Here is a 27,520-nt window from a genome sequence, read left to right as displayed (position 1 = left end):
TCGATTGTGCGGCTGCGGCTCATTACCGTAATTGACATTATCGCGGTACCACGCGTTAATTCAATTATTTCGACGACATTAGTTTGCACATTTGGCCGCGACAGACTCAAAAAATAATAAAAATAATGTATTTCTTTCTCGAACGCATTTTTCGAACGACCTAAATAATAGAAAATACGTACATCTGATATATACTTAATAAATGATATTTTGATATATGTAACTGTCTGATATAGCTATAATATGTAAATGAAGTTTTTTTGCACTGCAAATCATTTTTTCATATAGTAATTTTTTTGCAAAGAAATATATGCATTGTTATAAAGTCCATTTCATATGATTTATTATTCGCGAGAAAATTTTATTTATAGATTCCATAGGATAGAATTATATTTATAATTATATGCTGTGTATGAAAGATATCAGAAATGCTCGCATTTTTAGTTTTACATTTTCCAGAAGCATCGTGTTTAGATATATTCACGCATAATAACTCGATTTTCAAATAAATTGACATGTTTTATCACGAATAATTTGACAGTTGTTCCATTAACATGAAACATCAAAACATAACATAACTTATTTTTTCTTATTCGATGATATAACATTTAAATTCTTGAATATCTAAACACGATGCATCCGACAAAAAAATATTTAAACAGATAATATAAAAGCATCTAATACTTCTGTAATAAAAAAAAAATATTTAAAGACTAATTATAAAATAGACATATATAAAATACATATCAGGATAAATACAGACATTTAGAATACATCTTTATATAATTTTATTATATAGAGATGATATACATATATATATTAATTATATATTAATTATATTTATATATACGATAAAAATATTAGAATTTTATAAATAGAATTTTATCGCGGATTATATAAAGCGGACTTTATTTTTGTCTTTAATATAATCGAATATAATCTTCTGAGTTTAAGAGAGTAAATCTAAAAATTTATTAAAAATAAGATAATAAAATAAGATAAAATTTATTTCTGATATATCTTTTTTGATGTTTTTAAAAAGAGGAAAAGAAAGAGAGAGAAAGAGAGAGAGAAAGAAGGAAAAGCGCTGCATTAATAAAAGTTTCCTTTCTCATTATTTACATCTCATTATATTGTGTGCAGCAATTAATCGAAACGAGCCATCTATATATGTATTATTACGTCTATGCCATTCTATATACATAAACATGTCTATGGTTTTAATTCTCGTGTATGTTTTTATCTCGCGTTGTCGTCCTGTGTTTATAGTCGCTTTGTGTGTACTTCAAGTCGTATGACGTATCATGTTTCAGACGCATCTCGCTACCGGTCACAGTCAGTGGCGACACGCAGTGCGGACGAGTTGTGTCGTGATCGAGTGCATATATTTTATCCACCAACACAAGTGCCGGGAGTGTCGGGATCAATCGATACGCGATCTCCCACGAACATTTATTAATTAGCGAACGCATAATTAGTGTTCCTCGACATTCGTTTTACGTACAAGGTAGTGATATATCGCGTTCTTCGAGTCGGCCGAGACGCCGCGCCGACATGACCATTTTTCGCCACTTGTTCATTCGTGTTTAAGGAAGATCGGGAGTGCGGGATACGAATAAATAATCGTTGTTGAGGTGCGTCATTAACAATTAACTGCTTTCTAATGTCGGTGTACTCGAATTCGTCGGTTATATCTCATCGTGTGTCGCGAAGAGACGCCGTGAAATTTGACGCGTGAAGTTGTCGCATAACTCGGAATTTTCAACCGCAGTTTTCAAGCGATCCTGCAACCAACGTCGGGGTGCAAGGTATCGGGTGACGTCTCCCCTCCCCCCTCTCCTCCGCCATTTCACGTTATTATAAGTGCGTCGCGCGCGTATAATGTATAACGAGACGGTCGAATTAGTGTCGTATCGCGGTAATTAATATGCGCTATTGGTTTGTCTGTGCAATTTGCGCGAGTGAATGCGTGCTTCGATGGAACGTCGTCGTAAAGAGAGCGGTCAGAGATGTCCAGGCTAACTAAACACATGCGGGAAGCGGTAAATTCATTAGGTGAGTAAATTTACTACTCAAATTACTCGTATCTATAACGAGCAGAGCGCGTAGTTTGAATCGAATAATTAGAAAATTGTGTGCAATAGTTTTTAAAACGAGATATCGGTGCAAACTGTGTCTGTAAAATATCGGTGAATTTTAATTGGTTTATTTCAAATTTTTATTAAATTTAGAAGATATTAAAATTATAGGTGCACAATTTTAAGGCACTAATCTGAGTCACGAGAGAGAAATCAAGGTTATGATAAATAAAGATTGTTCAATAATTACTTATCTCCTATGCCAGATAAATTTTTGGAAATTTGTAATATTTGCTGTTCGAAAGACTAATATATACACACGTGAAAATTAATTTGAACATTCTTGGAAATTTTTGAAAAAAATTTAAAATGTAAAGATGAATAATTTGATTTGGCTTTCGATTTGAAAGCAAAGTTCCATCAATGCCTCACCTTAAGCCGATGTCTCGTCTATTTGCCCGATGCAATGCGTCGATATGCTCTAATCAAGCGAATACATCCAGTGCCCGATATTTCCGGCTGATTATCAAAGACCGATTCACTCGGCGCGCTCTGCCAATCACTGGTAAGCGAAGTCTCTCGCACATTCGAGGGGATATTGTCCGAGTAATATCTGATCTATAGTGAATATTCATATCTCAGCAATACTTATATTTATATTTTTCACTTTATTACAATGCTGCTACGACACATTATTCTGTACACGTACACTGAGAGAATTTTCTTTTAAAATTTACATAGAAAATCATGGTAATCGTGGGACAATATATGGTATTTATGAGAATTTCTCTGATTAATATTTATCACAATAAAAATAATAATATCTATCACAATAAAATATAAAACATGTTTGATTAATTTTACTAAACCGCATAGAAAAATTAATTAAACATATTTTATATTTTATTGTGATAGATATTATTTTTATTGTGATAAATATTAATCAAAGAAATTCTCATAAAATTCTTTCCATACCATATATTGTCCCACGATTACCATGATTTTCATGGTAAATTTTAAAAGAAAATTCTCTCTGTGTATGTGTAATATTTAACATTTTTAATTCTTCCCTCTCTCCTCCTCCTCCGTTTAAATTTGAACTGAAAATAATGTCACAAAATTTCAGTAAATTCAGAGATTGCGTTGTTACAAATATATAACAAAATTAACCTGCGTGTATCTTGTAAATCTATTGAAAATTTTCGGCGAAATTACATTTTCAATCTGCGCACCTGACGAATATACATATATACGTAAATTCGCCAAATATTACGTATTACAAGGCCAACATAATGAGATAACCCGTATTATATATAATTCTCCGATACTCGGGAAATTCGGAGGTGCTTTCGCGCGCTTTCGGAGAGCTTTTCGTATAGTCTCTTGCAGAATTTCGCAAAAGGGGGGATTCACGAGCAGCCATTTCTTCATCATTTTCGGCGCATCTTATCGATGTTATGCGAAAGCTGGGTCAGCGAGAGGCAATTGCATATATACACATATAGCCATCACGTGCGTGCACCGCCACATCGCGTTAACCATTCTTTATATCGTAATCTAAGGAGGTGGCCGACCGCACGATCGCGCCGAGCGAGCTTGCATGCTTTCGTTTTACGGGAGTAGTTGGGACACGAGGTTGCTGGCCTCGTGAATTTCTCACGAGGGAAAATGCACGACGGTCGGTGTCGAGCTTTTCCCGCGACGAGGGAAAAACAACGATCGCGCGCACCGCTTTCGCCTCGTATATATACCTTGTCGCCTTAAATTTTCCAACTTGCCGGGGATTAAAATTTCCCTCCGTCTTTCTCTCCTCGCGAGAGAAGGAGAGAGACTCGCCGAGAGAGAGTAAATCGTGTCATAAAAAAATAAAACTGCCCTCGCGTATGGCGCGAAAACTATGGCAAAGGGCGAAGATCGATCGACTTTTGTGTTATGTTTTATTAAAGATGCGAAGGAAAATCGTTGGAAAACGAACCGAGAATTCTTGCTAAAAGATTGCTTTATGAAAAGAGAACATCACGTTGACTCGATGGAAAATGATAATTTTATCTCCTATTTATGAGAATGCTTTTAATCGACACGTTTTTTTTCGTCATAAGAGAATAAACATTTTTCAATCTAGGATATCTAAAATATATTTTTTTATTAGATTTTTGCAACTTAAATATTTGGTAAATTTCAAAATTTGCAATTATGTGTCTGTGTAGATTTTTAAAATTTTCCATTAAATTATTGATCGCGAGTATTATGATAAATATTTATTACGAGCGGTTAATTAAAATTTACTAACGACCGGAAACAACAAAAAAGGAAAATAATCAAAATTATGTTATATCGGAATTATATGCTATTTTGATATGCTTATGCAAACTGCAGCGAGTCGCGATGCAATGACATGTTTTTAAGCGTAGTTTACACGACATTTTATTTTACTGGTGACACTATAGTATATAGTATATGCATTAGTGAGAGAGGCATCGCGTACTTTAGAACACTGCTAAACTTTAGTTTGCTTTTTTTCGTCGTCCAACTAGCACGCTACTCCAATTAAAATATTCAAACTTTAACAACGGCTAGTACTATGCTTCACCATCTGCTAATCTTCTCATAAAAATGTCATAGATTGTAATCACGTTTTTAACTAGCAGACATATGTATATCGGATAATCTTAGTTGATACCAATACAAATACGAATATGAATTGTTTAATAGCTTGCTTTACTGATAAACATTTTTTTCAATATATTAATTAAATTTTAATAAAATAAGGAGGCAAACTCATTCGATACATTAATATATATACACTGAGAGAATTTTCTCGTAGAATTTACTCTGAAAATCATGGTAATCGTGGGACAATATGGTATGGAAAGAATTTTATGAGAATTTCTCTGATTAATATTTATCACAGTAAAAATAATAACAATATCTATCACAATAAAATATAAAACATGTTTGATTAATTTTATTAAACTGCATAGTAAAATTAATCAAACATATTTTATATTTTATTGTAATAGATATTATTATTTTTATTGTGATAAATATTAATCAGAAAAATTCTCATAAAATTCTTTCTATACCATATTGTCTCACGATTGATTACCATGGTTTTCAGAGTAAATTCTAAGAGAAAATTCTCTCCGTGTACAAATACAAATATGAATTGTTTAATATAAATTGCTTTAGTGATTAACATTTTTTTTCAATATATTAATTAAATTTTAATAAAATAAGGAGGCAAACTCATTCGATACATTAATATATATACACTGAGAGAATTTTCTCGTAGAATTTACTCTGAAAATCATGGTAATCGTGGGACAATATCGTATGGAAAGAATTTTATGAGAATTTCTCTGATTAATATTTATCACAATAAAAATAATAATATCTATCACAATAAAATATAAAATATGTTTGAAAATGTTTGATTAATTTTACTATACAGTTTAGTAAAATTAATTACACATATTTTATATTTTATTGTAATAAATATTTATTGTGATAAATATATTAATCAGAGAAATTTTCATAAAATTCTTTCTATACCATATTGTCTCACGATTACTATGATTTTCAGGATAAATTCTAAGAGAAAATTCTCTCTGTGTATACAAATACGAATATGAATTGTTTAATATAAATTGCTTTGGTGATAAACATTTTTTTCAATATATTAATTAAATTTTAATAAAATAAGGAGGCAAACTCATTCGATACAATAATACTTATATACTTAATCTAATAATATATGATCACACATTAGGATACATATATAAATTTTTTTCTGTCTAAACGTTGATTTTTAGCACGCCTGTGAACAAATACGTTAGTAAAAAAAAAACATGTGAACTATGTCTTACGCGTAAACGCGTGCATGCCGCGTGTTCGCGTTCCGTGCCGTGTATATAAGTAGTCGATTATTATTACGCCGCGCGTTTCATGCGGCGTTTCAGAAACGCGCTGCGGGATCCAGGAAGTGCTGCACGGGAAATGAGATTCTTGCGTGAACAATACTTGACCCGCGCGGCGCGATGTATAGGTGTATTGTATATATATATATGTATATGTATATGTATGTATGCGTTACGTCACGAGAAGAGGGCACGAAACCGAATTGGCATTCGACGATTCACGGAATTTGCGCTTCACTATTGTAACGCGGCGCCGATATCGTGCCGTCTCGATATTTCGCTATTCGTCCAATTTTTCTCTTTCTCTCCTTTTTTTTTTTTTTTTTTTTCCCAGTAATATCCAATACAAACGTTGAATTTCGTGCTTTCCAATAACTATGCAGTATACGCGGCAATACGTTTGTTTGTACTTACATCGATTTCGCCGAAGATCGTATAGCAATATACGAATCGGAAAAATAAAAGCTAAAAATATACCTCTTTTTTTGTTGTGCTATAATCTAGTTTCGATCGGTAGAATCAATATTTTTTTTTCTACTATAGGGAAGAGAAATAACTTGTTAAGAAATCGCCCTTTCCCTCCCCGGAAACTCGGTGAATTTGCTGAAATAATAATAAATAAATAATCTTAATGCGCTTTTTACGATGTTCATCGATGTTCGCGTTTCGCTAAAAACTATGTTAAAATTTCGCGACTTAAAACTAGCACGGTATGTTAAATCGGTTAATCATCCGCGACCTTGCTTAGATCGCTCCCGTAGATTAATAGTCGTTCAACAAATGAAAGTCGACGCGGTACGTTTAAGAGTAACTCGGCCGGGAGGAAAGTTATTTCTTCGTCTTAACAGGCCGCTTCTTCTTTTTCTCCTCGGGTCGATACGGCCCCAACTTCCGGCGCACCATGACGCCCCGCCACCAAGCTTGGATCCTGATCGTGCAACGTTGCACGTGATCCTCGTGTTCCTTTTGCCTTCGAAGTGCCTCCTGCTCCGCGAGATATGTGTCGATGAATTCCTGATTGCTGCAGTACTGTAACAAATACCGTGTTTCATTGCAAGTTTACTGACGTATCTTATCGAACTCTTTGCGTCCTTCTTCGGAGAAGCATATCTTATATAGAATCCATGGAGAGCTTCCTTTTTTATACGACGATCGTAAATCTTCATAGACAATATAAGGAAGATGAATCGTATACGATACATATATATATAGATATATGTGTGATAAAAGCGAGGACAAAATAACAAAATGTTTTAGAAAATCGGATATTATTGACACATTGTTAGGAACAAATTTATATTATTACAGAATATTACATTAATGGGTTTGAAATGTAAAATAATATATTAATTTCTGTTTATAAATAATACCTGTTAGTTTTCTGGTTAATGTGTGGTTTCCATTTGTGAAATTTATATAAAATCCACGATTTTAAAAAATCTTTCCAATTTATTACAAGTATTATTATACTAATATATTATTAGAAATTATAGAGAAATGTTGAGACGCGGGATTCATATTAAAATATAATTTCTTTTTAAAAGCAACTTGAAAATGTGAAATTAAATTTTTTCATAATTGAACTTTCGCGATTGTATTACGAAAAATATTTCGTTCTCTATATATCCTATATAAAAAAAAAATCTAAGAGAGTTAGAAAATTAATGAACACAAACTCCGTCAACGGGTCAATCCTAGCTTAAACGTATACCAACCCGAAGTGTATCGTTTATGAAGGGCTCTCGGGAGTTTAGAATTCGAGGATACCGACTATTAATAATGATCATCGAGACATTTCTGAGTCTCAACCTGACGCGAATTATCGATCATCCGGCAAAACTTCGGCGCGCCCTTTAAACAAAAGGCCGAACCAAGTTATCCGAGCTTGATTGTCGAGGCGATAGGGTTATGGCGAAACGTGATGTAGTAAATTAGACAGTCATACAGAGAATACAAAATAAGACCGTGATTGTGCTTGTTGCCTAGTCGGAAAATCCTTCTTATCCAGCAATTAAGATTCACAGTGGCGGCGGCCAAAATAACGATGTGGTGAAATATAAATTGAATTACTTTATTTAAGCGTCGTTTCTGTGTGTGACGCCCGGGAATGAAATGAAAATATTTCTCGTAACGTAGCATAGTTTTCGTATCATTACCTCCGTTGTAAGCTGCTCCAAGTATTTCTGAGCATCTTCTATCTCATTGCGTACTTTATAGATCTCTTTCTCATACATTTTCTGCTCCCGATCGTACTTTTGCTGCCATTGCTCGATTCGATTCTCGATGAACTGTATTAATTCAAAGCAAATATTTTTGTTACCTTTGTAAGAGTGCTACATTTTAAATATTCGCGATAAAACTTATTTCGAACAAATTACTTAACGTTCAGCAAAAACACTAAATTTTTGTTAACAAACTTGCTAAAAGGGATCGTAAAATGTTTGAATCTCGAAGAAGAATCTTTTTCCGCAACATTTTTAGCTTTTTCGCTAAAGAATTTACTGGATATCGCTTAAACGTCTGCCTTAATTTTAATGACGAAGCCTTTTAAGACTTTAAATACTTGAGTATACAAGCTATCTAAAACTTTTCTAATATATAATTTAAAAAGAAAAAATTGCGCTCACCGCTGTACGCCACGTCAGATAACGCGTCAATTCGCTATTCACGTAATTTTCGTTTTTCTCGCGTCCGTAATAATTATTCAAAGTCTTCTCTAATTGGTCCATCTTTAACTTATAACGCAGTACGTTCTGCTCACGACGTGCCGTCTCCCACGCTTGTACGTATCTCATTTCTACATCCTTAATTAGTTTTAGTTTCTCCTTCTCGTCCTAAACATTTTGCTAATAAGTTTTGTTCAGCATGACTTTACTTATACGCATAACAAACAGCAGTTAAACAGCTAAAACTTGGGTGTGTGAAGTTGGTACCCCTATGTTATGCTATCATAGTTCTGTTCAGAGTTCTGAATTATTTAGAACCATAGGAAGAGTTCTTGATAATTTTTAGAAATAGTTCTGGTCATTACGATAACAAAAGTCAGTTTCAAAAAATAGGGTTGCCAACTTCACATTTTTTTACACATCGAGTTCCAATAGTTTTGAGCAGAGTTTTAAGGTTCTTTTAAATAGTTATATAGTTCCTGATTATTTTTTGAAAGAATTCTGCAATTTTTAGATAAAAAAACGTACCTTCACGTATGTCATACGTCGACTTGACATACGTCGCAAAATTTCTTTGTTGCCCGATGCCTCCCCGCCGGGTTTCCTTCTCGTAGAACTTTCGAAACACTTGCATTCGCGTTATTTTTTTCGTTAGCGACGCGCGGCGACGCCCGGGTTTTAGTTATCGCGATTACGATATTGGTATACGTGCGACGCGATCGGATTTATACGATAATACGCGAAAGGACGAATGTATTAATTAGCGTCTTTGGTGGTTATATAATTATCGTATAAATCCGATCGCGTCGCACGCGCGAGATTGATCTCGTCGGCCGTGAATCTCGCTCAATATTCGTCTCGTTTGCGTCCTTCGGCGACTTCAGTGCGTCGTGGCGAAGTCGCTCTCTTGATCATCTTCGTTCGATAAGCCCCTGCGAAAAGTGGGTCTTGGAAAAAGCGGCGACGCGAAAATGGAGCTTCGGTTTTATTCGCGCGCGAATAAGCTCTCGCGAGTCTCGCGTTTTACCGAAACGCGTCGAAGATTGTGATAGTTAAAACCCGGGCGTCGCCGCGTGTTGCGAACGAAAAAAAATAACGCGAGTGCAAGTGTTTCGAAACTTTTACGAGAAGGAGGCCCGGGGAGGCATCGGGCAACAAAGGAGCAACCGTGAGGTGAGTAAATTTAAATTGTTTAATAGTTACATAATTCCTGATTATTTTTTGAAAGAGTTTTGCAATTTTTAAAGAGATAAAAAAACATACTTTCAAATCGAAGATATTTTTAAAATATCAAGTTCTAGGGAAAGACGTTAGAGTTCTGAATCGTACTCGATAAGACAAGAAAAAACGTGAAAACCGCATGGCTTTATCTATTATATAGTTTCGAAGAGATTGATATTTTAAAATTAAACTTTTACGAAACATTTTAGAAAATCACGAACTCTAACGTTTTTCACGAGAACTTGATATTTTAGAAATATCTTCGATATTGAAGGTACGTTTTTTTATCTAAAAATTGCAGAACTCTTTCAAAAAATAATCAGGAACTATATATAACTATTTAAAAGAACCTTAAAACTCTGCTCAAAACTATTAGAACTCGATGTGTAAAAAAATGTGAAGTTGGCACCCCTATTTTTTGAAACTGATTTTCGTTATCGTAATGACCGGAACTATTTCTAAAAATTATCAAGAATAACTCTTCCTATATGGTTCTATATAACTCAGAACTCTTAACAGAACTATGATAGCATAACATAGGGGTGCCAACTTCACACACCCCTAAAACTTGATGATTTATCGTCATTGTATTGCGCGCGATACCTATATAATACATAAACTTTTCTTAATTGTGCGTAATATTGATGTAATTATACCCGTGTTAAAGTGAGCTTCTTTGTTAAACTTTCCTCCTCCTTCTCGTTCGACGTTTTCTTATCGATCATTGTTTTTCGTAACTCCGCTATGATAGTCTGCATTTTTTCGTTCTGTTTCGATAAAAAACGATCCTTCTCCTCCTGCGACATAATTCTCTCGATTTCCTTGATTAGTACTTCGATAGTTCCACATTCGCTAATTTCTTGCTTCAAGTCTCGTATTATACCGCTCACATATAAACTGCAACATTAATACCTGTGTATGTAATATGGATATTATTCGTGGTTGAGTTTGCGTGCCAAATCTACGTTGTTAATAGTGAATTAATACACTTTGAGTTTCTCCACAAATACAGCTTAATATTCTGGAGATCTAATGTATCTGTATAATGTATTTTATTTTATATAGAACGATTAATATACATATATATAAATATAATTAATCAACATTGTTATCAAAATCAAAAGAAATAAACGTAAATATGAAACGTAAATATTTAAATGGCGCAAACGTATGAAAAATTGGAGTAAATATAGGTAATGATATCTATTTAAAAAAATGTAAACCGGTGAATATAATTATATTTTATCATACGATTTAAGTCTTACGCGAAATTGATACAAATCTTACGCGAAAATAATATAAATAAAAATAGCAGATTTATTTAAATTTATTCTCCAGAAATTATTACGCATAGGTATTAATTTGCTAATTATACATATAATTTATTTCGAAGCTTTCCGCTCGACAGTGATTTATTGGGTGATCCGCCATCACCGAGTATGTCGGCTTCATATTTTCAAACGGCGTAGACAAGCTAAATGAACAACCTGTCTCGTTGAAGCTTTTCACGTACAGCTTTCTTCCGTGAATCCGTCATCTCCGCGACATTTCCGATAAGCGATTGCAGAATTGACGTTTCCGAAATGCTGCAAATAGATGTACAAAGACAGATCGTCACGATGTCGTTTTTTTAAATTATATTATATATCCGTTCGACGTACTCAATTTCGGGATAAAAGTTTGCGGCCTCGCCTCTCATCACCGGTTGTTGTCTCAGAGTATTATGGTAAACAGCTAATGAGTCTGCGCATTCTTCTAAGACCTCCAGAACAGCCTCGCGTTCCGCTGGTGAGAATTTTACGGAACTTTCCGCTTCTATTAACGCTTCCATTTAAATATTTTTTTTTCTTTTTGCTAATTTTCGCGAGTCGGATTTTGTTTTTCGTTGGCCGTCACAAGCGTTGCGCTGCTATTTGACAAACTTGCACACACGTATGAAAGATAAAACTGCATAATGCGAGAATATAACTTTAAAATTGTTTTGATAACAACTATGAAAATAACAAGATCAAATATTTCGCGCTGCAAGGTTGTTTCGTACAGCGGAATAAAGTTTATACGGTTTCACATGGCGCATGTATAATACATGCATATGCATATATGTTTTATATCCAATGTTGGCAAATTCAACGTTAAATGCATCCGACTGGTAGATACATCATGTCAGTCTGCATCTATCTGATGAACCAATTTATCACGCGTCCGCATGTAGATTTACCTCGATTTCAGTACCATTTTCTCCATTTATCCATTATACTTCCCTAAATTCTATCAACAGCGCAGAATCGAAATATAAATCATTCTTTCGGAGAAACAGCTGCAAAGTAAATGCACTCGGAACTGAACGATTAAAGACACGATTAATTTTACGCATTTTACGTATTAAATAGGATTCAACTTTCCAAATTGTAACTTTTCCCCGTAATAAATATATTATCGAAAAGCAGTAATGAGAAATACAAAAAGACAATGAAGTTAAGCACATAATGATCAATTTTAACAAATAATCACTTTAATGCAATTATGTATATATTTTTTATTAATATTTGATATATTGTTTTTTTAATGAAATAAATACTATATGTTTCAATTTAATTTAATAATAATTGCTATATTTTCTCATTTCCGTTAACAAACATATTATTTATTATTTGATATGAAAGCAAGAAAAACGTACTCAATATAGTAATTCACTTTTATATATACAGTTGAATCTATATAATGCAATACACATTGAAAGTAGAAATTATACACATACATATAATACCGTACATATGTGCAGACAGACCGTTATAAATAAGCAGACATTTTTCCGCGGACTAATTAACACATCACCGGTCGCGCAGACAACATCACATTGCAGACAACATCGACCTCGACATGTGACTATATTGCAAAAAAAAAGAACCGACCAAACTGTGATTCCGCAAACCTTTCGAGCGAGTTAAACAGTTTGATCCATCGCCGCGGGCTGCCGTGGAAACGAACCCAGCGACCATGGACATTAAAGCGATAGTTGGCGCGAGAGAAAAAAAGGCAGGGTTTTCACGCAAAGAGCAGCGCTCACCGCAAATGAAAAGGAAGCATTTGTCGAGGAAATAATCTCTTGCGATGTTAAAAAAAAAAGCGCGATTTCTGACTCCGCTCCGGACTCGACGCTTTTGAAATATAACTTTTTCAAATTAACTTCGTTGAATTGCCGCGCGTTCAAAAATTTTTTAAAACGAAAAATAAAATTTCTCGCTGATGGAGAAAACGAAATCGAAGAAGGAAAATGGCGCAGAAAAATCTGGAAAGTTGCGATTTAACGCGCGTGTATCGCGTTATTCTCAGATACGCTCTCCCGAAACGCGGATTTGCTTTTCGCATTTCCGGAAAAGTTCGAAGAGAAACTCTTGTCAAGAAGTCTCAACCTTTAAGGGTGTAGACATATAATGCGAACGCGAAGGAAACCAAGTACATCTTGGCTTACATGAAACCGAGGAAATGTACCGTATAGTTCTGCTGCAACACGCCATAGGGTGCCTGCCTAGAATTATCGATTTTAGGTATCATGAAATCTTTTTTATTCGTTTTTTTATTATTTCTCGTTAAAACGAAAGACATTTTAAGCGATTCTCCTACTATCAGCTCTATTTCAAAGAATTTATGTAACGCTCTAATCTTCCGACACTATAATATAAATACATACAAATATAAATACAAATATTCGTAAACAATAAAACGGAAAAGATATTAAATAATATCGTAAGTCGTAGATAAACACGATTAAATATAGCTGCGATTTTATGCTAGATCTTATTTATTTTTGCGAACAGAATTCACATTAAGACGAAGGAATTAGATAAATTCGTTACGACATTGCTCTATCTGCTTGAAGAAGAGAGACCCGACGTTATTGATCCTTCATCAATTATTCCGCTCCTACGAACAAAGCAAAGGGGGACGAAAGTCGAAAACTGTTAAATTGAGACCGACATATAATTGTTGTCCGATCACATGAAGATCTTGGTCTCGACCGCGCTAAGAAAAAATTCTGTGGGCAAAAAAGGGCGCGCTACCACGTTCCAGTTTGATTGGAAAAGTTTCTCACGTCGGGAGGGGACATTAATTGAATCTGCATTGTCTGGAAAAAGAGTTATTTCCGTGATCCCTCGGACTTGTCTCCTCGTTTTGTAAAGGATTGTTTTGTGAAAAAAAGGTGACGATATCGTCTTTTATAACAAAACGAAAAATTCCAAATTGATGTGCATGCGTGTTGTATTTGTCTGTATTTTCATCATGCTGTTTTTCGAGATTTATTTAATGAGTTGTTCAATTAATTTTTTCAATGATTTTAGGCAAGTTAAAAGTTTATATAATTTGAAATTAGAAGTACATTCACACGAATAAGTCAAAAATTATAGAAATAAAATATTAAATTAAAATTATCAAGTATGTGAAATATATACGTATATGTTTTATATATATATATTATTATGTAAAAGTAATAAATAGCCTATCCAATATAATTGTTTTGAATAAATTAATTTTTAAATCGAAAATTTCATACGCGTCTAAGATATACATATACAAAAAACTTTTTAAATTTTGTGAACTTATATTTTTTATATATAATACTTTCAACGATAATTATAAAAAGCTCGCAAAAATCATCGCAATTTATAATATAATCGATATTTTCGGAATCCTGCTTAGTCGATTGTATTTGCCGCCAATTTCCTAATATAATTGATCTGCAATTTACAATAAATCTCTTACAAAGTCTATTTATCGATAATCTCACTGGAGACACAGCTAATACGAAAGTGTGTAAAACATAAGATTTTCTTAGTTTTTCTTTTTAATTTTTCTTTTTATAGATTCGATTATCGAAAATTTATATTTTACGGAAGTGTCTCGTTTTATAGTGAAAGGGAACATTTAATTTTCGCGCGATATAATTAATCCAAGATTTCTGAGAAGAATAACTTTGAATTTTTACACATTCTTTGATGTTAAAATATATGGACTGAAAAATCAGATTATAAAATTATAAAGTTTTAATTCTTCTAATTCTGAAGTAAAAAGAAAAATATATAGAGAAAGAAGATTTAGTTTAACGGTTTGTTTTTTTTAACTCGTTTTAATTCTTAAAAAAAAATGTAAATAATTAATTTATGAAAATTCGGATATATTACAGGAAATTCTCTTTTATTTCGTATTGGGAAGAAAGGAGATGGAAATTTAATGATATCGCTCCATTTTATTTCATAAAAGGATCGAAAAAAAGATTATCGCACAAAGTATAAGATACATTAGTACATAAAGGAGAGAAACGAATTCAAATGCTATTAAAAACTAATTCCTGATCTCAATAATTTATTTTAATAGAATGAAAAAATTAATTCCTCTCGATTCTTTTTAATCCGCCTTTTATCCTGCTTTTATGAAAACGAGATTTACACTAATTTCAAGTTACAACACGTGAGTTCTAAGAAGTCAGACATAAGAGATAATCGCTCTTTTTATATATCCAAGGTTTACAACAAATTTCCCAAAACGATTACCCTTTTCCCAACTAACAATGATCGTAATCGATACGGCGATAAATAAAACTCAGAAGAGTTTAAAAAACAAAAAGAGTCATGAAATACCGATTTGCAGCGTTATTCCGCCCAACGACTCAAATAGGGTAACTGTCCTTTATCCAAGGCAAGGGTGAGGACGGACCCTCGGTTGTTATCCGAAAAGTGGACCTTACCGCGCAAAGGACGTACATGCACATGCGGAGGCGCGCTTGCGTATTCGCGAGGCGGCGTCGCGACGGCGCGTTGACGTCGCGCCCCGTGTGAGGCGAGGAGGCACGAGGGCGGTGTCGGTGGGGTGGTAGCGAGAAAGAGTCGTTCTCGTCTACTCGTCGTGCGCTCTTCGCCGTCGTCGTCGTCGTCGTCGTCGCCGTCGTCGACGTGCGCGTCGCGGCGCTCGACTCTCGCAACCCTCGACCGCGGAACGCGATCACGGTGATTGTTCTCATACACGATTCTACGAGTCGTCGTTAGGATTGACGAGAAAGAGATAGAGAGAGAAAGGAGGAGCACGCGCGCACCTCGTCTCGCTTTTCACGCGTGTGCGTCGTCGCGGCGTCTCGCGGCTACTCCACGGAAACATCCTCGGCTCGCTCGCAAAGTTATAATCCCGCCCTGTTATCGTTGTCGCCGTCGTCATCATCGACGTCGTCGGCGTGGGGGTGGTGGTGGTGCTAGTGCCGGTGCTGGTGATTGTCTCGTCTGCTGTTGTCCAATTGTTGTTATTGTCTGACGTATCTCACACCGGGGGTAAGTCAATCAGACTCATTTCCTTTCTGATAGATCATCACGCACGAATATTAGTTATTTCCGCGAAGACGCGAAACGACGACGGGAAAGATGCGAGGAAAGTGCGCGCGTTCGGGGAGGAAAATTTTAAGGGCTTAACCTACCCCTACACAATTCGATTCGTGTCTCACCGAGGGTTGTCACGAGTAACCTAGTTGGCAGTTGTCGCAACCCCTCGTGTTTACGTCGCTCCTTCTTTATTCTCTATTATCTATGTCTTTCCTTTTTCTCATTTTGTCTCTCCTCGTTCTCTTTTTCGCGATGATAAACACACGCTCTGCAGAAACATCGATGAAATGACCGTCGAGAATCCCGCCTGGGAAAATTATTACCTCAGTAAATTATACTTTATTTGCATTGAGTTCAATGCTTCATTGTCCTAACGAGCAATAATAATTATTAACAAATATCGATATTATCTTAATGAGTAGTAGTTTAGATATCGATGCCCTGTTAGAGGAACGAGAGAATAATCTCGCGTTCAATCGCGACAATCGAAATATGATTGACACAAGATAGGATCAAACGAGATAAATGTGGCTTGAAGATAAAAACGTGACATCGCAATATTTACTTAATATAAGATAGCAATCGCGCGCGCACGCTTTTTAATATAGTTTCGTGTCATCACAATAGTAAATAAATCGTAATCACCGTAAACGGTTTTACGAGAGTATTAAATTTATGATTGACGTGATGGTGACGAGAATATTAAATTTATGATTGAAAAGGTATAATTTTTTATTGGAGCTGCTGTTATGCAAATACACGATGAGTTAACCTAAAAGAAACTTTCAGAAACTAAATACTTATATAAATATTCTCAGAAATCAAATTCATATTTATTCAATATTATCGAGAATATTCCCGCTTACCGATATTATTAATCAATAATAGTTACATGTGGAACGATCCTATTCAGTCATTATCGATTCGTCTCGTACTCTTAAATAATTAGAAAATCATTTTCATTCGGTCAACGTTACATAGTACTATGTGACAAATATCACTTATATTGCGATAGATAATTGTATTACAAATGGTTCAATTAACAACGATTTATTATTGCCTCCCATTTCTTCTTTCTCCTCTTTCTCTCTTTATTTTTATTGATCGCTTTAAATTATATTTTACAGAGACAGTGTTAAGCTATTATAAGTTAGCACGATTTACTCTATCTTTTTTCTTCAATCTTTTCTTATTTTTGTAATTATTTTCTAACAATAAGTGAAACATGATTTTGCCGGTTTTGTTATGAGCTTTAGTCATAGAACATGAAATATATATTCTCTTTCGTGAAGAAAATTACCGGCTTATCTCTCAATCCAGGACTCGATTAACGAATCACCATTTAAATCGAATTTCCTTGCGGGACGCGTTGTAAGAGCGCTTGACTTCTCTCGTTTTGTTTGTCGCACGGGTACTCGTGCGATCGTTTTTTTTCCGCCGCGCTTCCAATTAACGTCCCGCACGCGGTCGAGTGCTTAATTTACATATACGTTTGGAATGGGCATTTCAGGTATTAAAGCGCTTCTTTTATGCTCAATATCGAGTAAAGAAGATTATGTATTTTTTTCGCACAATGTGCTAAATTTGCAAAAATTAGACATTTTTTTCGGACTTATTGCATATTGTGAACATTTTTTAAAATTTGCAATACGGTTTATTCTAGTCAAAGAAGTTAAGACATTAAAAATGTATACGGGATATTCTATAAGAGCTTCATTTTTAATTTTTATGATTAATTCTTTGAGTCGTTCAGAATTACATTTTCTTTACATGAAAGAAAAATTATGTTTAATTTTAAGTAACAAATAATAGCGAAAAAATCTGCTTCACAAATTTGTTCAAGAATTTATTAGTAAAATATGCCGTCTGAGAGATATTATATTTAACATATAATTTTGATATATTTCATAAGAAGTATAATATCAAAATATATGTTGTGACAAATATTGCAATTATTGAAGGAAACAGTTAAGAGGGCCGCGTAAATTGACGACGACTTAATGGCCAGCTAATTCGGCGCGTTAAATCGGCCTGACAACGTGACAGAGGTAATTCCGTCCGCGATCGTCGTTGTGGGAATTTGGGATTACGATTTGCAGCACGTGAGCGGCAAACCAATCACGCGCGGCTATTATTTACCGAGCGATAAAGCAAGCGCGGGCTAAGAAGTTTATGCGCTAAAAACGGATTTCATCGCTTTCGCACGAGAAAGAGAGAGAGAGAAATCTGATTTAATTCCTATAAAGCTTTAATAGTTACTAGCGCAAAAGGATTGATATAATATTCTATAAAATCTCGACTGTAAATCGCAAATTTTTATGGTGGTACATTTAAATCTAAATGCAAACACACGTATGCGAGTATCGATTCTGTATTCTGGCTAAATGATACACATTACGTTTTATATTTCCTTCTCTCTTTCTCTTTTTTGTCGTTATTTGACAAAAATGCATGTAATTATTTACATTTTTTTGCAGATGCTATTTATTTCTTCTTTACATTTATATTTTAATATTTTATGTTAATAGCATATAGCATTAACACATCTAACAATAAGAAATAGAAGTAGAACAGAAATAGTTTCACGCTGTGTTTTCTTCTTTCTTTTTTAAATTAATAAAATTAAATCATTCGAAAAAAAAAGAATCTCGCTCAATACTTATAATCGAGCACACGAACATTATAAGCATATATCGTGTTTAATATTATCTTCCGAGGATTTTATTTGCACGAAACATCGGTCATAAAGTGCTTCATCGTTAGCTTCAGAATTGGTAACAGTATTTCAGGAAAGTACTGAATGTACCGCATAAAATAATTAAAACTTTCATCACCACCCCTCTTATCAACGTTGCGCCGCTTACTTGTCCCGTCATATGCAGATACGTTCGATTTAACCTCAAAACCGCAAAAGATATTAATATCGAATATAACCGAAGTGGAAAACTAGAATCGAGATTCCGAAATCCCATAGAATCTCTCTTAATTTCTTGAATTGATATTTTTTGATTTCGGAAATTGGGAATTTAATCACAGAATTGCATTATTTTGCATTCGTTTGATTTGTCTATTTTATAAATACAATGAATTTTTATACACATAGGTACATAAAATTAAATCTATTTAGATAGAGATTATCCACTCTTGAATATAATCCTTTGTTAATGTAATTGTAAATTGTATACATTCCCTTTCTATTTAATTTTATTTAATTTTAATTTTATGTTAATTCTTTCCTTCATTTTCGGATAAGGCATTGTTTTATGTTCTTATTAGCTTGTCGAATAAAACATTTTGCTCTTTTAATGTCGCTCGAGGTGTATTGTTAATTACTTCGCTCTACAGCCTCCGCTTTGAATAAATTTTTTTTTTTTACAAAAAAGTGCCTTTGTCCGGAGCGAAATGTATATTTTTCTTCCTTTTTCTTCTTTTCATTTTTAGCGTGGATAGTGAGGAGCGCGTGTACAATATTATTCGGCGAGGTTCCAAAGAATGTTGTGCAATTTCGGAGGCACAAAGACCGGGTAGCAAGATATCGTTGAAGTTTACCTCATTCTCATTCTTTTATATACAGCAGCAGAAAATTTCATTGAGCGAGATTGAAAGATGTTCGTTTAGCACCTAATGATTCGAAATATCAGCTCTATGTGCTGCAGTTTTTATCCCTTTATTTCCTACCGTATATACATATATCAAAGATATTTCGATCTCTGAATCTTTCGATGCGGTAAAAGAGAGAGCGTCATGCGTATTTTATATTTCTTTATCGATACAAAAGTCTTGAGTTCGTCTTCAAGCAGACACACTGGCGACCGATAAGAGTATTGAATATGCAGTCGAGCTTTCTCGATAAAAGCCAATAGCCCGAGCAAGAATGTTGCTTATCAGCCTCAAGTCTTCGAAAGTAGCGATGTTCCTCTGACACGGAAGAGCAAAACTATCGTCGTTAGAGGCGTCACTCCGTTATCCGGTAATAATATTCATCAAGAAGCTTTTCCATTCCATCGAAAGTCGATCAGCATTGGCGAAAAATTCACGAACGCAGATGGTCGATCTTATTCGCGATTATTGAATCGAGTTATTGAAAGACCAGTGGAGAGATTAAAATTATTCTGAAAATTTACAAAATTTCTGATCTCCCAAAAGAATCTACAAAGAATTGATTTTTAATATATTCAGTAACGTGTTATATAACAAAAAATCAAGTCCGCTTGTAAAATTGTAAGAAAGAACGATGATTAATCGCAGTTTAAAAAATTTTTCTGATTTTCTATACAAAATATAAAACTGTTAAGTTAGGTTAGGTTCACACATTTATTGTGCTTTTGAATTACGTTGTCACGCATCACGAATAAACGCAGAGAGAGGCATAAAAACAACACAATAGATTGCAATAACTTCGCCACGTAATGACAAAGTAATAATCTCTGCAATCGAGTTACATCGACAGAAATTAAGGAAGCTAAAGTAAAATACTAATTAACAAGCATGCCGCATTTATTGCCGCATAATAACGCTACTATTAAAACATCGTAAACAATATTCGCTTTTTAGTTAAAAAAAAAAAAATTATATATATATATGTATATATAATATTTAATATTATTAATATTATTTTTTAATATTTATAAAACATTATACCGTTATTTTTTAATTGATCTCTTGGCATATCATGTACGTATGTATATATGCTCTATAAAAAATTATATTCCATAAAGAAAAAAGCTATGATTATAACATAGGCTCTTTTGTTACGTTCCTGTATGCTTAGAATTTGAACAATGCACAGTATAGGAAGCTGGTCAAGTATCTTCATGCAGGTGCATTAGCGACCTGTCTGAAAGGCCATAAATTACCTGTGTGATAACCAACTCTCTTTCTATATACATATATCTCTATATCTATCTCTCTCCCTTTCTATTTGCCGTCGTTTCTATTTTCCTCGTTCCCGTTTCACATGTTCCGCTCTCCTTACGACTGGATAGTTTAAAGGGCGAATTTCCGCTTTGTTATTATTTGAACGGACCCGAACGGAGGAATCGATAAATTCCTGTTCGACATCTTCCCGCGCCGGAGTCTCCTAGCATTAACCGGAGATTAACATTACCGCTATTTACACGGATACTACGCGAACGCGGAGATAAATTGGAGATGATAGAAAGTTGGCGAGAAATTCGATAGAGAAATACCACAAACATTCAAGCAATTTGAAAAACATAGAAAATTTTACGAATTAATAGATAATTGTATAGGTATATTATATATTGTATTTTTATAATTTGTTTATATAATATTGAAGAAATTTTCTATAATAAAATATAGATATTAATAAAATCGCTATAAATACCTTGCAAATTTTAATAACATCTATTTAATGAAATTAACAATTGATTTAACACGATTTAACACTAGCAAGATATCGTTTTATATAATCTCTTCTCCCTTTTTCGTTTTTTGCAAAAAAGTTCTATTTTCTTTAAAGGATTTATGGAAGGTAATTTGAGTATTTGTTTGAATATATTTGTAAGCACAAGCAAGATTATGTTTTCTTATGACAAAACGATATAATGACGTTTATTGCAATATAGAGGTATAATAAAAGTGCTTGCAGCATTTATTGGCAGACTTTCTTCACTCTCAATGAGATTGTTTTGTGTCAATAAATTCCCCTTATCTCTCTTGTTAAACGAGAGCAGCGTCTCTATAACAATTCAGTTTTCCACGGATATTTAGATGCCAGTTACAATAATCGGCAAATATTCCAAACGTTACCACATGTTATTCTCTCGTCAGCATCTAAAATGGATTTATACTTCTTTCTTTTCTAGAATTAAAATCAGTACCTGTAAATTCAAAGAAGTAAAGCCATTGCATCCACGTGCAATGAAATATATGTATATGTACGAGACAAATAATTGTGTATATATGAGAATTTCTACATTAAAAAAATTGTAATTTATTTGATTCTATTTTGTAAAAAAAAACCTATTTAAATAATCCAATTAACTCTTTCAAAAATATACGTATTTTTCAATAAATGGAATATATATGCACGTATGGCATACATATATTTCTTAAACCCGCACGTATAATGAAATCGAACAAAAACATAGCAAATTATTGAAATAATTTTAGCATTAAATTATGTGCATTTAATTATAGATGGAAGACAAAATTGCTTAGTGCGTATATAAAAAAAACACCATATATATATATATATATATATATATATACACACATCACATATATATGCGCTAAATTAATAATATTATTCTAAAAAAGCACGCACATTTTTGCCAAATCTGCAACAAAAACGGTTTACAGTATCTTGAGTATGTCTCCTGGAGTGGATATTCTAGTAGATTTCAACGAAAATTTTGTTTGGGTAATTCAGTTTCGGTCGATGCAGAGTCTGAAATTGTCAGGGAGCTTGTAGATACCTCAAGACCCAGGAGAGAAGGATCTAGAGCTCGAAGCTTTCGAAGAAAAGTACGATAGACATCCTTTTGTCTCCCCTTGTCAAGTTTCATCTACAGTTTACCTACCGCGATTGTTCTAGCATAGCGAGCGCTAGAAGCATGATAACAAGGTTGCGCACAAAATGGGACAAGAGGGTAATTTTATTTCTCGTGACAAATTTAATACTATGTTTTTCTACAAATTAATATAATGAATACAGATAGATTAGATAGATACCGATAATGAGAGAAATATCACTCTTGAGAATTCAAAAATTATCAGAGATAATTATTATATAAGCCATCTATTCTTCTGTAATTATTGATATTCGTTATTATACAATTTAATAGTGATTTATGTTATCCTATATATATATATATAAAATTACGTAACCACATGAATAAGCACAAGACACAATGTGGCTGCATGTATCCTACTGAGAGGAATTTAATATTAACTCTCGAGCTTTCATTTCGTACAACGTTCAACACAAAGGGGACCACCGTTATTACGATTGTCCAAATGATATAATGTAGAGCTAAGAAATATCCGCGACCGTAAAATTACTACTTTAGAGTAGCGATGGAATAGCGTTTTCAATTTCCCATCGGTCTCTTCATTATTAACGAGGTTATAAAACACGTATCAATGATGAACTCCGGCGAAATTTCACGCGCACGTTGATATATGTAATTTGAAATTTATTAATGCGCGACGAGCAGACGGCGGTCGGTATTTAATATTTAACCGGATCCCGGCTGCCACGGAACCCCGTTCGAGTCCCTATAAACCAACCACGGGTCAAAGGAACATCGCGGATTCTTTCCACTTCGCGTCAGCCTTTCAATATCGGACCGCAACAAGATACGTGACGAGAGATTTTTTTGGTGGTTTTTATGTCAGTGACGGGGTAGGTACCGCGCGGTACGTGGTTATAAATATACCGTAAACGTGTTCGAATATCGTTCCATATCGTTCTATATCGATCATTGTGACAGACACCGGCTTAACGCCGCTTAACTTTTTATATCGTACTCGCCAAAATTGCGTATTGTGTCTTTTTCTAAGGACGTGTTATGAAAGGATTTATTTTTCCTTGCTTTGTATGCAATTGATGCGATATATTTTTTCTTCTATTTCTTTCTTACGAAACCTCTTTTATGGAGAGAGAATATTTTTTTTTAGAAAAATTGTGTATGGAGATCAAATTTTTTTCTTTTTTTACAGAAATTGTGTATGGATTTTTTTTTCTTTAGTGGAGGTTACTGAAAACGTATTACTTGAGAGCTTAAGAGTGAAATATCTTTTAGATATCTTTTGTACTTTGTTTATTTTTCTTTTATACCCAGTTGCATCTCAACCTCCGCGTATGAATCTGCGCATTTGTGAAGTATGCTCACAGAGATTGGCGTTCCATTCCGGAACACATTTTTGACGGTAATATAAAGGCAAATGAAAAATATCGACCTTACACGTACTCTGGCTTTATACGGCATATACCCCCCTCCCCTCTACACACACACATACACACAAAATATGTATGTATGTATATGAATATGAAATGCTCGCGAGATTTGGCTTCTTATTTGATATTCCCCTTATTCGCTCTTCTTTTTCTCCGACAATCTTGTCGTGCAATTTAGAGCTTTTGCTAAGTGTTTTTTTTTCTCGCTAATGTGATTCAATATTTCATACTACAGTGGCTGAATTTTAACTTCAATTTTGTAAGAAATAATTAATTTTTCGTTATTGTACTTTCGTCACATAAATTAAATTCTTTGCTTGTATAATATTTTGCTAAAAATAGACAGACATTCTCAGCGTAAATATTCGAAAATGATATCTTTTTTCAATTTATTTATATGAGAAACCTATCTCTCTTATTCGAAAACTTGAAAAGTGCACATAATAGTTTAAAAAAAAATTTTTATTATTCAGATTTGCGTATGTATACATATATCTATATATATTTATATATGTCGCAAATTCTTTGTAATTTTAATTTTTTACAAAAAGCCGGTTTATGAAAATTTGACGCTTTATAAAATGGTTAATTTTAAAAGGAGCCTGCAACATATATGTATAATCTGATCTAAAATTTCAATGGAAACGATCTCTAGTAATATAACACCTTCCATTTACCCCTATAAATATGCACGGAAATTTTTTGTCATGCTTATACCGCGTCAAAAAATTTTATATAATATCTCATTGTAAAATGTTGTGATATCTCGTATAAAAAAAATCGATTTCTGTGAAATATATACTTCTTTGTTTGTATCATTTTATGATGTTGATAATAGCCGATGATAAAAAATATGGAACGCGTGGTGGATAACGTGCGACGAAGGAAAAGTTTAATAACCGCTCTTAAGCGACGCGCGACGTGGTTGCTACAAGAATAATTGACGCAAAACCGCCCTGCAATCGTCTTCGCGGATGGACGTCCTGTTATGATTTATGCTTTGTCGGAAACACGCCAGCGAACAACTCCGCGATGTTCGTGACGGTGTTACCGTCGCAATTTTACCGACCATTATAGTTCCATGTGTGATACATCCCTTCACATTTTACCACTTTATTAACACTTCAACTATCGCGTCAAAGAATTTATATGAATGATATCTGTATTTCTTTGGAAATTACTAGTGCACGAATGACAACTTTATTTTCTATTTAATTTGCATTTGTCATTAAGGAAATATGTCATTAAGGAAACATGTCACTAGCGAGACTAAGAGACTAATAAGACTTAATAAATGTCGTGGATTTTAAGAAAATATATAGATATAATTTGTATATAATTGCTGTGATAGTTACACAAAGTTTTTGAAACATTAATGGATATATTGTTAAGTGCTCGATCGTTTTAAATTTACATGTTTTATAACTCTTACAAATTTAAAACAAATTGAATATGTTTCCGAACTGTTTAATTTTTAAAACAGAATAAATTATTATGATATTTGATATTTTATTATAGTACTCATTATTTCGATACTCTTTTAATATTTTTCGAGAAGATATTTATGACAAGTTTATAGTGTCTTCTTTTTTTTTTTTTTTTTTTTTTTTTTGTAAATATGTAAACACAAAATCGAAAAAGCTTAAAACAAATTTCGCTATAGCTAATACCCCATTTAATTTAAATTATATAATTCTAAAATTAAATTAATTCTAAAATTAAATACAAATTAACATCCCATTTACTATATTTATGAAAAATTAATTTAACGTGATGTGGAAAATTACTTGTTATTTATTTGTATAGTATGCATGTAGGGACAGAAAAAAAATAATCGCTGAAAATAATCGAAAAAAACACGTTCTTGGAAGACATCTATTTTTTCGTTTCTCTTTTCTTGTACGAGATATAATGAAATAATTCAAACAGGAAGAGAGAGAGGGAGAGAGAGAAAGAAAGATAGAGAGATAGAGCGAAATGAAATAATGGAAAATAGAATAATACAATAATTATAATAACACATGTATAGTAAATAATAAAATAATAATACAGTCCGTCTCTTTACAGGGAACCGTCCAATAGAGACTCGCCCAAACGCTCCCAAGGCAGCTGTCCACGGTAAGTTTGCAACAGTTAATTTTTTTGTACTGTTTGACTCATAAACCTGATTACCCAATAACAATGAAAGTGCAAGCTTCTATGCTTAGCGTTTTGCGCGAGCAAGAAAATCCGTATTTACGCGCAAATCTTCTTAAAAATTTAATTATGCTTATAAGTAGAGGTAGAATATTTCTACAAAATAAAGGCTCTCTTATTCTGTCTAAGCAATAATAATAATAATGATATAACAGTAACAATTATATGCAGTAGCAAATAACCAAATAGAGATTATTGTGTCGGAATCAAATCTATGATTATCGGATTTAAATATTGCTAATGTAAATACGCGACGCGGAGATTAATTGATCATTAAATTGATTACGGTAGGCAGCGGAGAATACGCTGATTCGCACGTAAGAACTGATCAATTTTATGAAGATCCGTAATCACGAGCGTATAACAACAATACGTCGACGGTTCTAATAAGCCAAGTTGCAGTAATAACCGGCATCAGCGGCTCCAATTAATATATCGTAACAATTCTACCTTTCAGTTGATAAACAATACCGACGACGCGACGTATTACGCGACGCGAAACTGTTGTGTTTTATGTGCACGGCCGACTGGTTACTGTGTGTATGAGTGTGTGACGCGTATATTAATTCCAGAGAGCCGTAATTAATTCGTCATTGATTGAAATGTGAAATTGCGATCCAATATCAGGATCCTCTCGAAAATTCCCGAATTATTATTTTACACGGGCTTAATGGGCAATTGATAAGCTCTTTCGAACGATCTGTTTTTCGAATTAAGTCATCATTTTAGAAAATATGTAACTAATGTCGGGGGGGCATAAATATACTTTTTATCTGCGAATTCCATAATTTTTAAGTAGACTTTTTCCACAAAAAAAGGGATTGGTAACTTTGATAGAAAGTGAGAAGTTTTACAAATCAAACTTCAGATATACAGACGTGTGGTGAAATCTGTTCATATAGTTTCAAGTGGATTTTACTTTAGCAGATTTGAGGATTAATTAAAGAGATATCAAATGAGAAAAGATATCACAATCAAAACTTGGAAAAGGATTAAAAATAACGAGAAGATGAATTTTTAAATATTTTTCTTAACAAAAAATCGAGAAAAAATAAATTAAAATTATATACAATATATATCAAAAAATGCATAAATATAAAAAGATGATTTGTTATGGATTATTTTAATGCGAGCGATCGTAAGAGTTAATGAT

At 33.6% G+C, this 27,520-nt stretch overlaps 2 protein-coding genes across 5 annotated transcripts in view; one reads left to right on the top strand and one right to left on the bottom strand.

Moving 5' to 3' along the window:
- The window catches only part of Nachra3 (nicotinic acetylcholine receptor alpha3 subunit), a 75,059-nt gene that overhangs the window by 210 nt on the left and 47,329 nt on the right, over positions 1-27,520 (top strand). For 2 of the 4 annotated variants that reach the window (XM_083038946.1, XM_083038942.1), the window contains exons 2-3: positions 1,314-2,055; positions 26,239-26,289. The gene's annotated coding sequence lies outside the window, so the exon portion shown is untranslated. Of the gene's footprint in view, positions 1-1,313; positions 2,056-9,790; positions 9,835-15,804; positions 16,200-26,238; positions 26,290-27,520 lie in introns of those variants that run through there. The other 2 variants (XM_083038945.1, XM_083038943.1) reach the window with 2 other exon arrangements.
- Positions 6,322-12,298, bottom strand: LOC145936614 (dynein regulatory complex protein 9). Its single transcript, XM_083038952.1, has 6 exons — positions 11,544-12,298; positions 11,370-11,468; positions 10,539-10,779; positions 8,623-8,829; positions 8,152-8,283; positions 6,322-7,024 (listed from the first exon to the last, which is right to left on the bottom strand). The coding sequence occupies exons 1-6, from the start codon at positions 11,711-11,713 to the stop codon at positions 6,824-6,826; spliced, it is 1,050 nt and encodes a 349-aa protein (XP_082895078.1). The 5' UTR covers positions 11,714-12,298; the 3' UTR covers positions 6,322-6,823.

This window comes from Prenolepis imparis, unplaced genomic scaffold (assembly GCF_030444845.1).
Source record: "Prenolepis imparis isolate NDT839.2.m4 unplaced genomic scaffold, iyPreImpa1.0 SCAF_5, whole genome shotgun sequence".
In the NCBI taxonomy this organism is placed as follows: Eukaryota; Metazoa; Arthropoda; class Insecta; order Hymenoptera; family Formicidae; genus Prenolepis; species Prenolepis imparis.
Note: the sequence above shows the minus strand (reverse complement) of the source record. Positions and strands in the feature narration are given on the sequence as shown.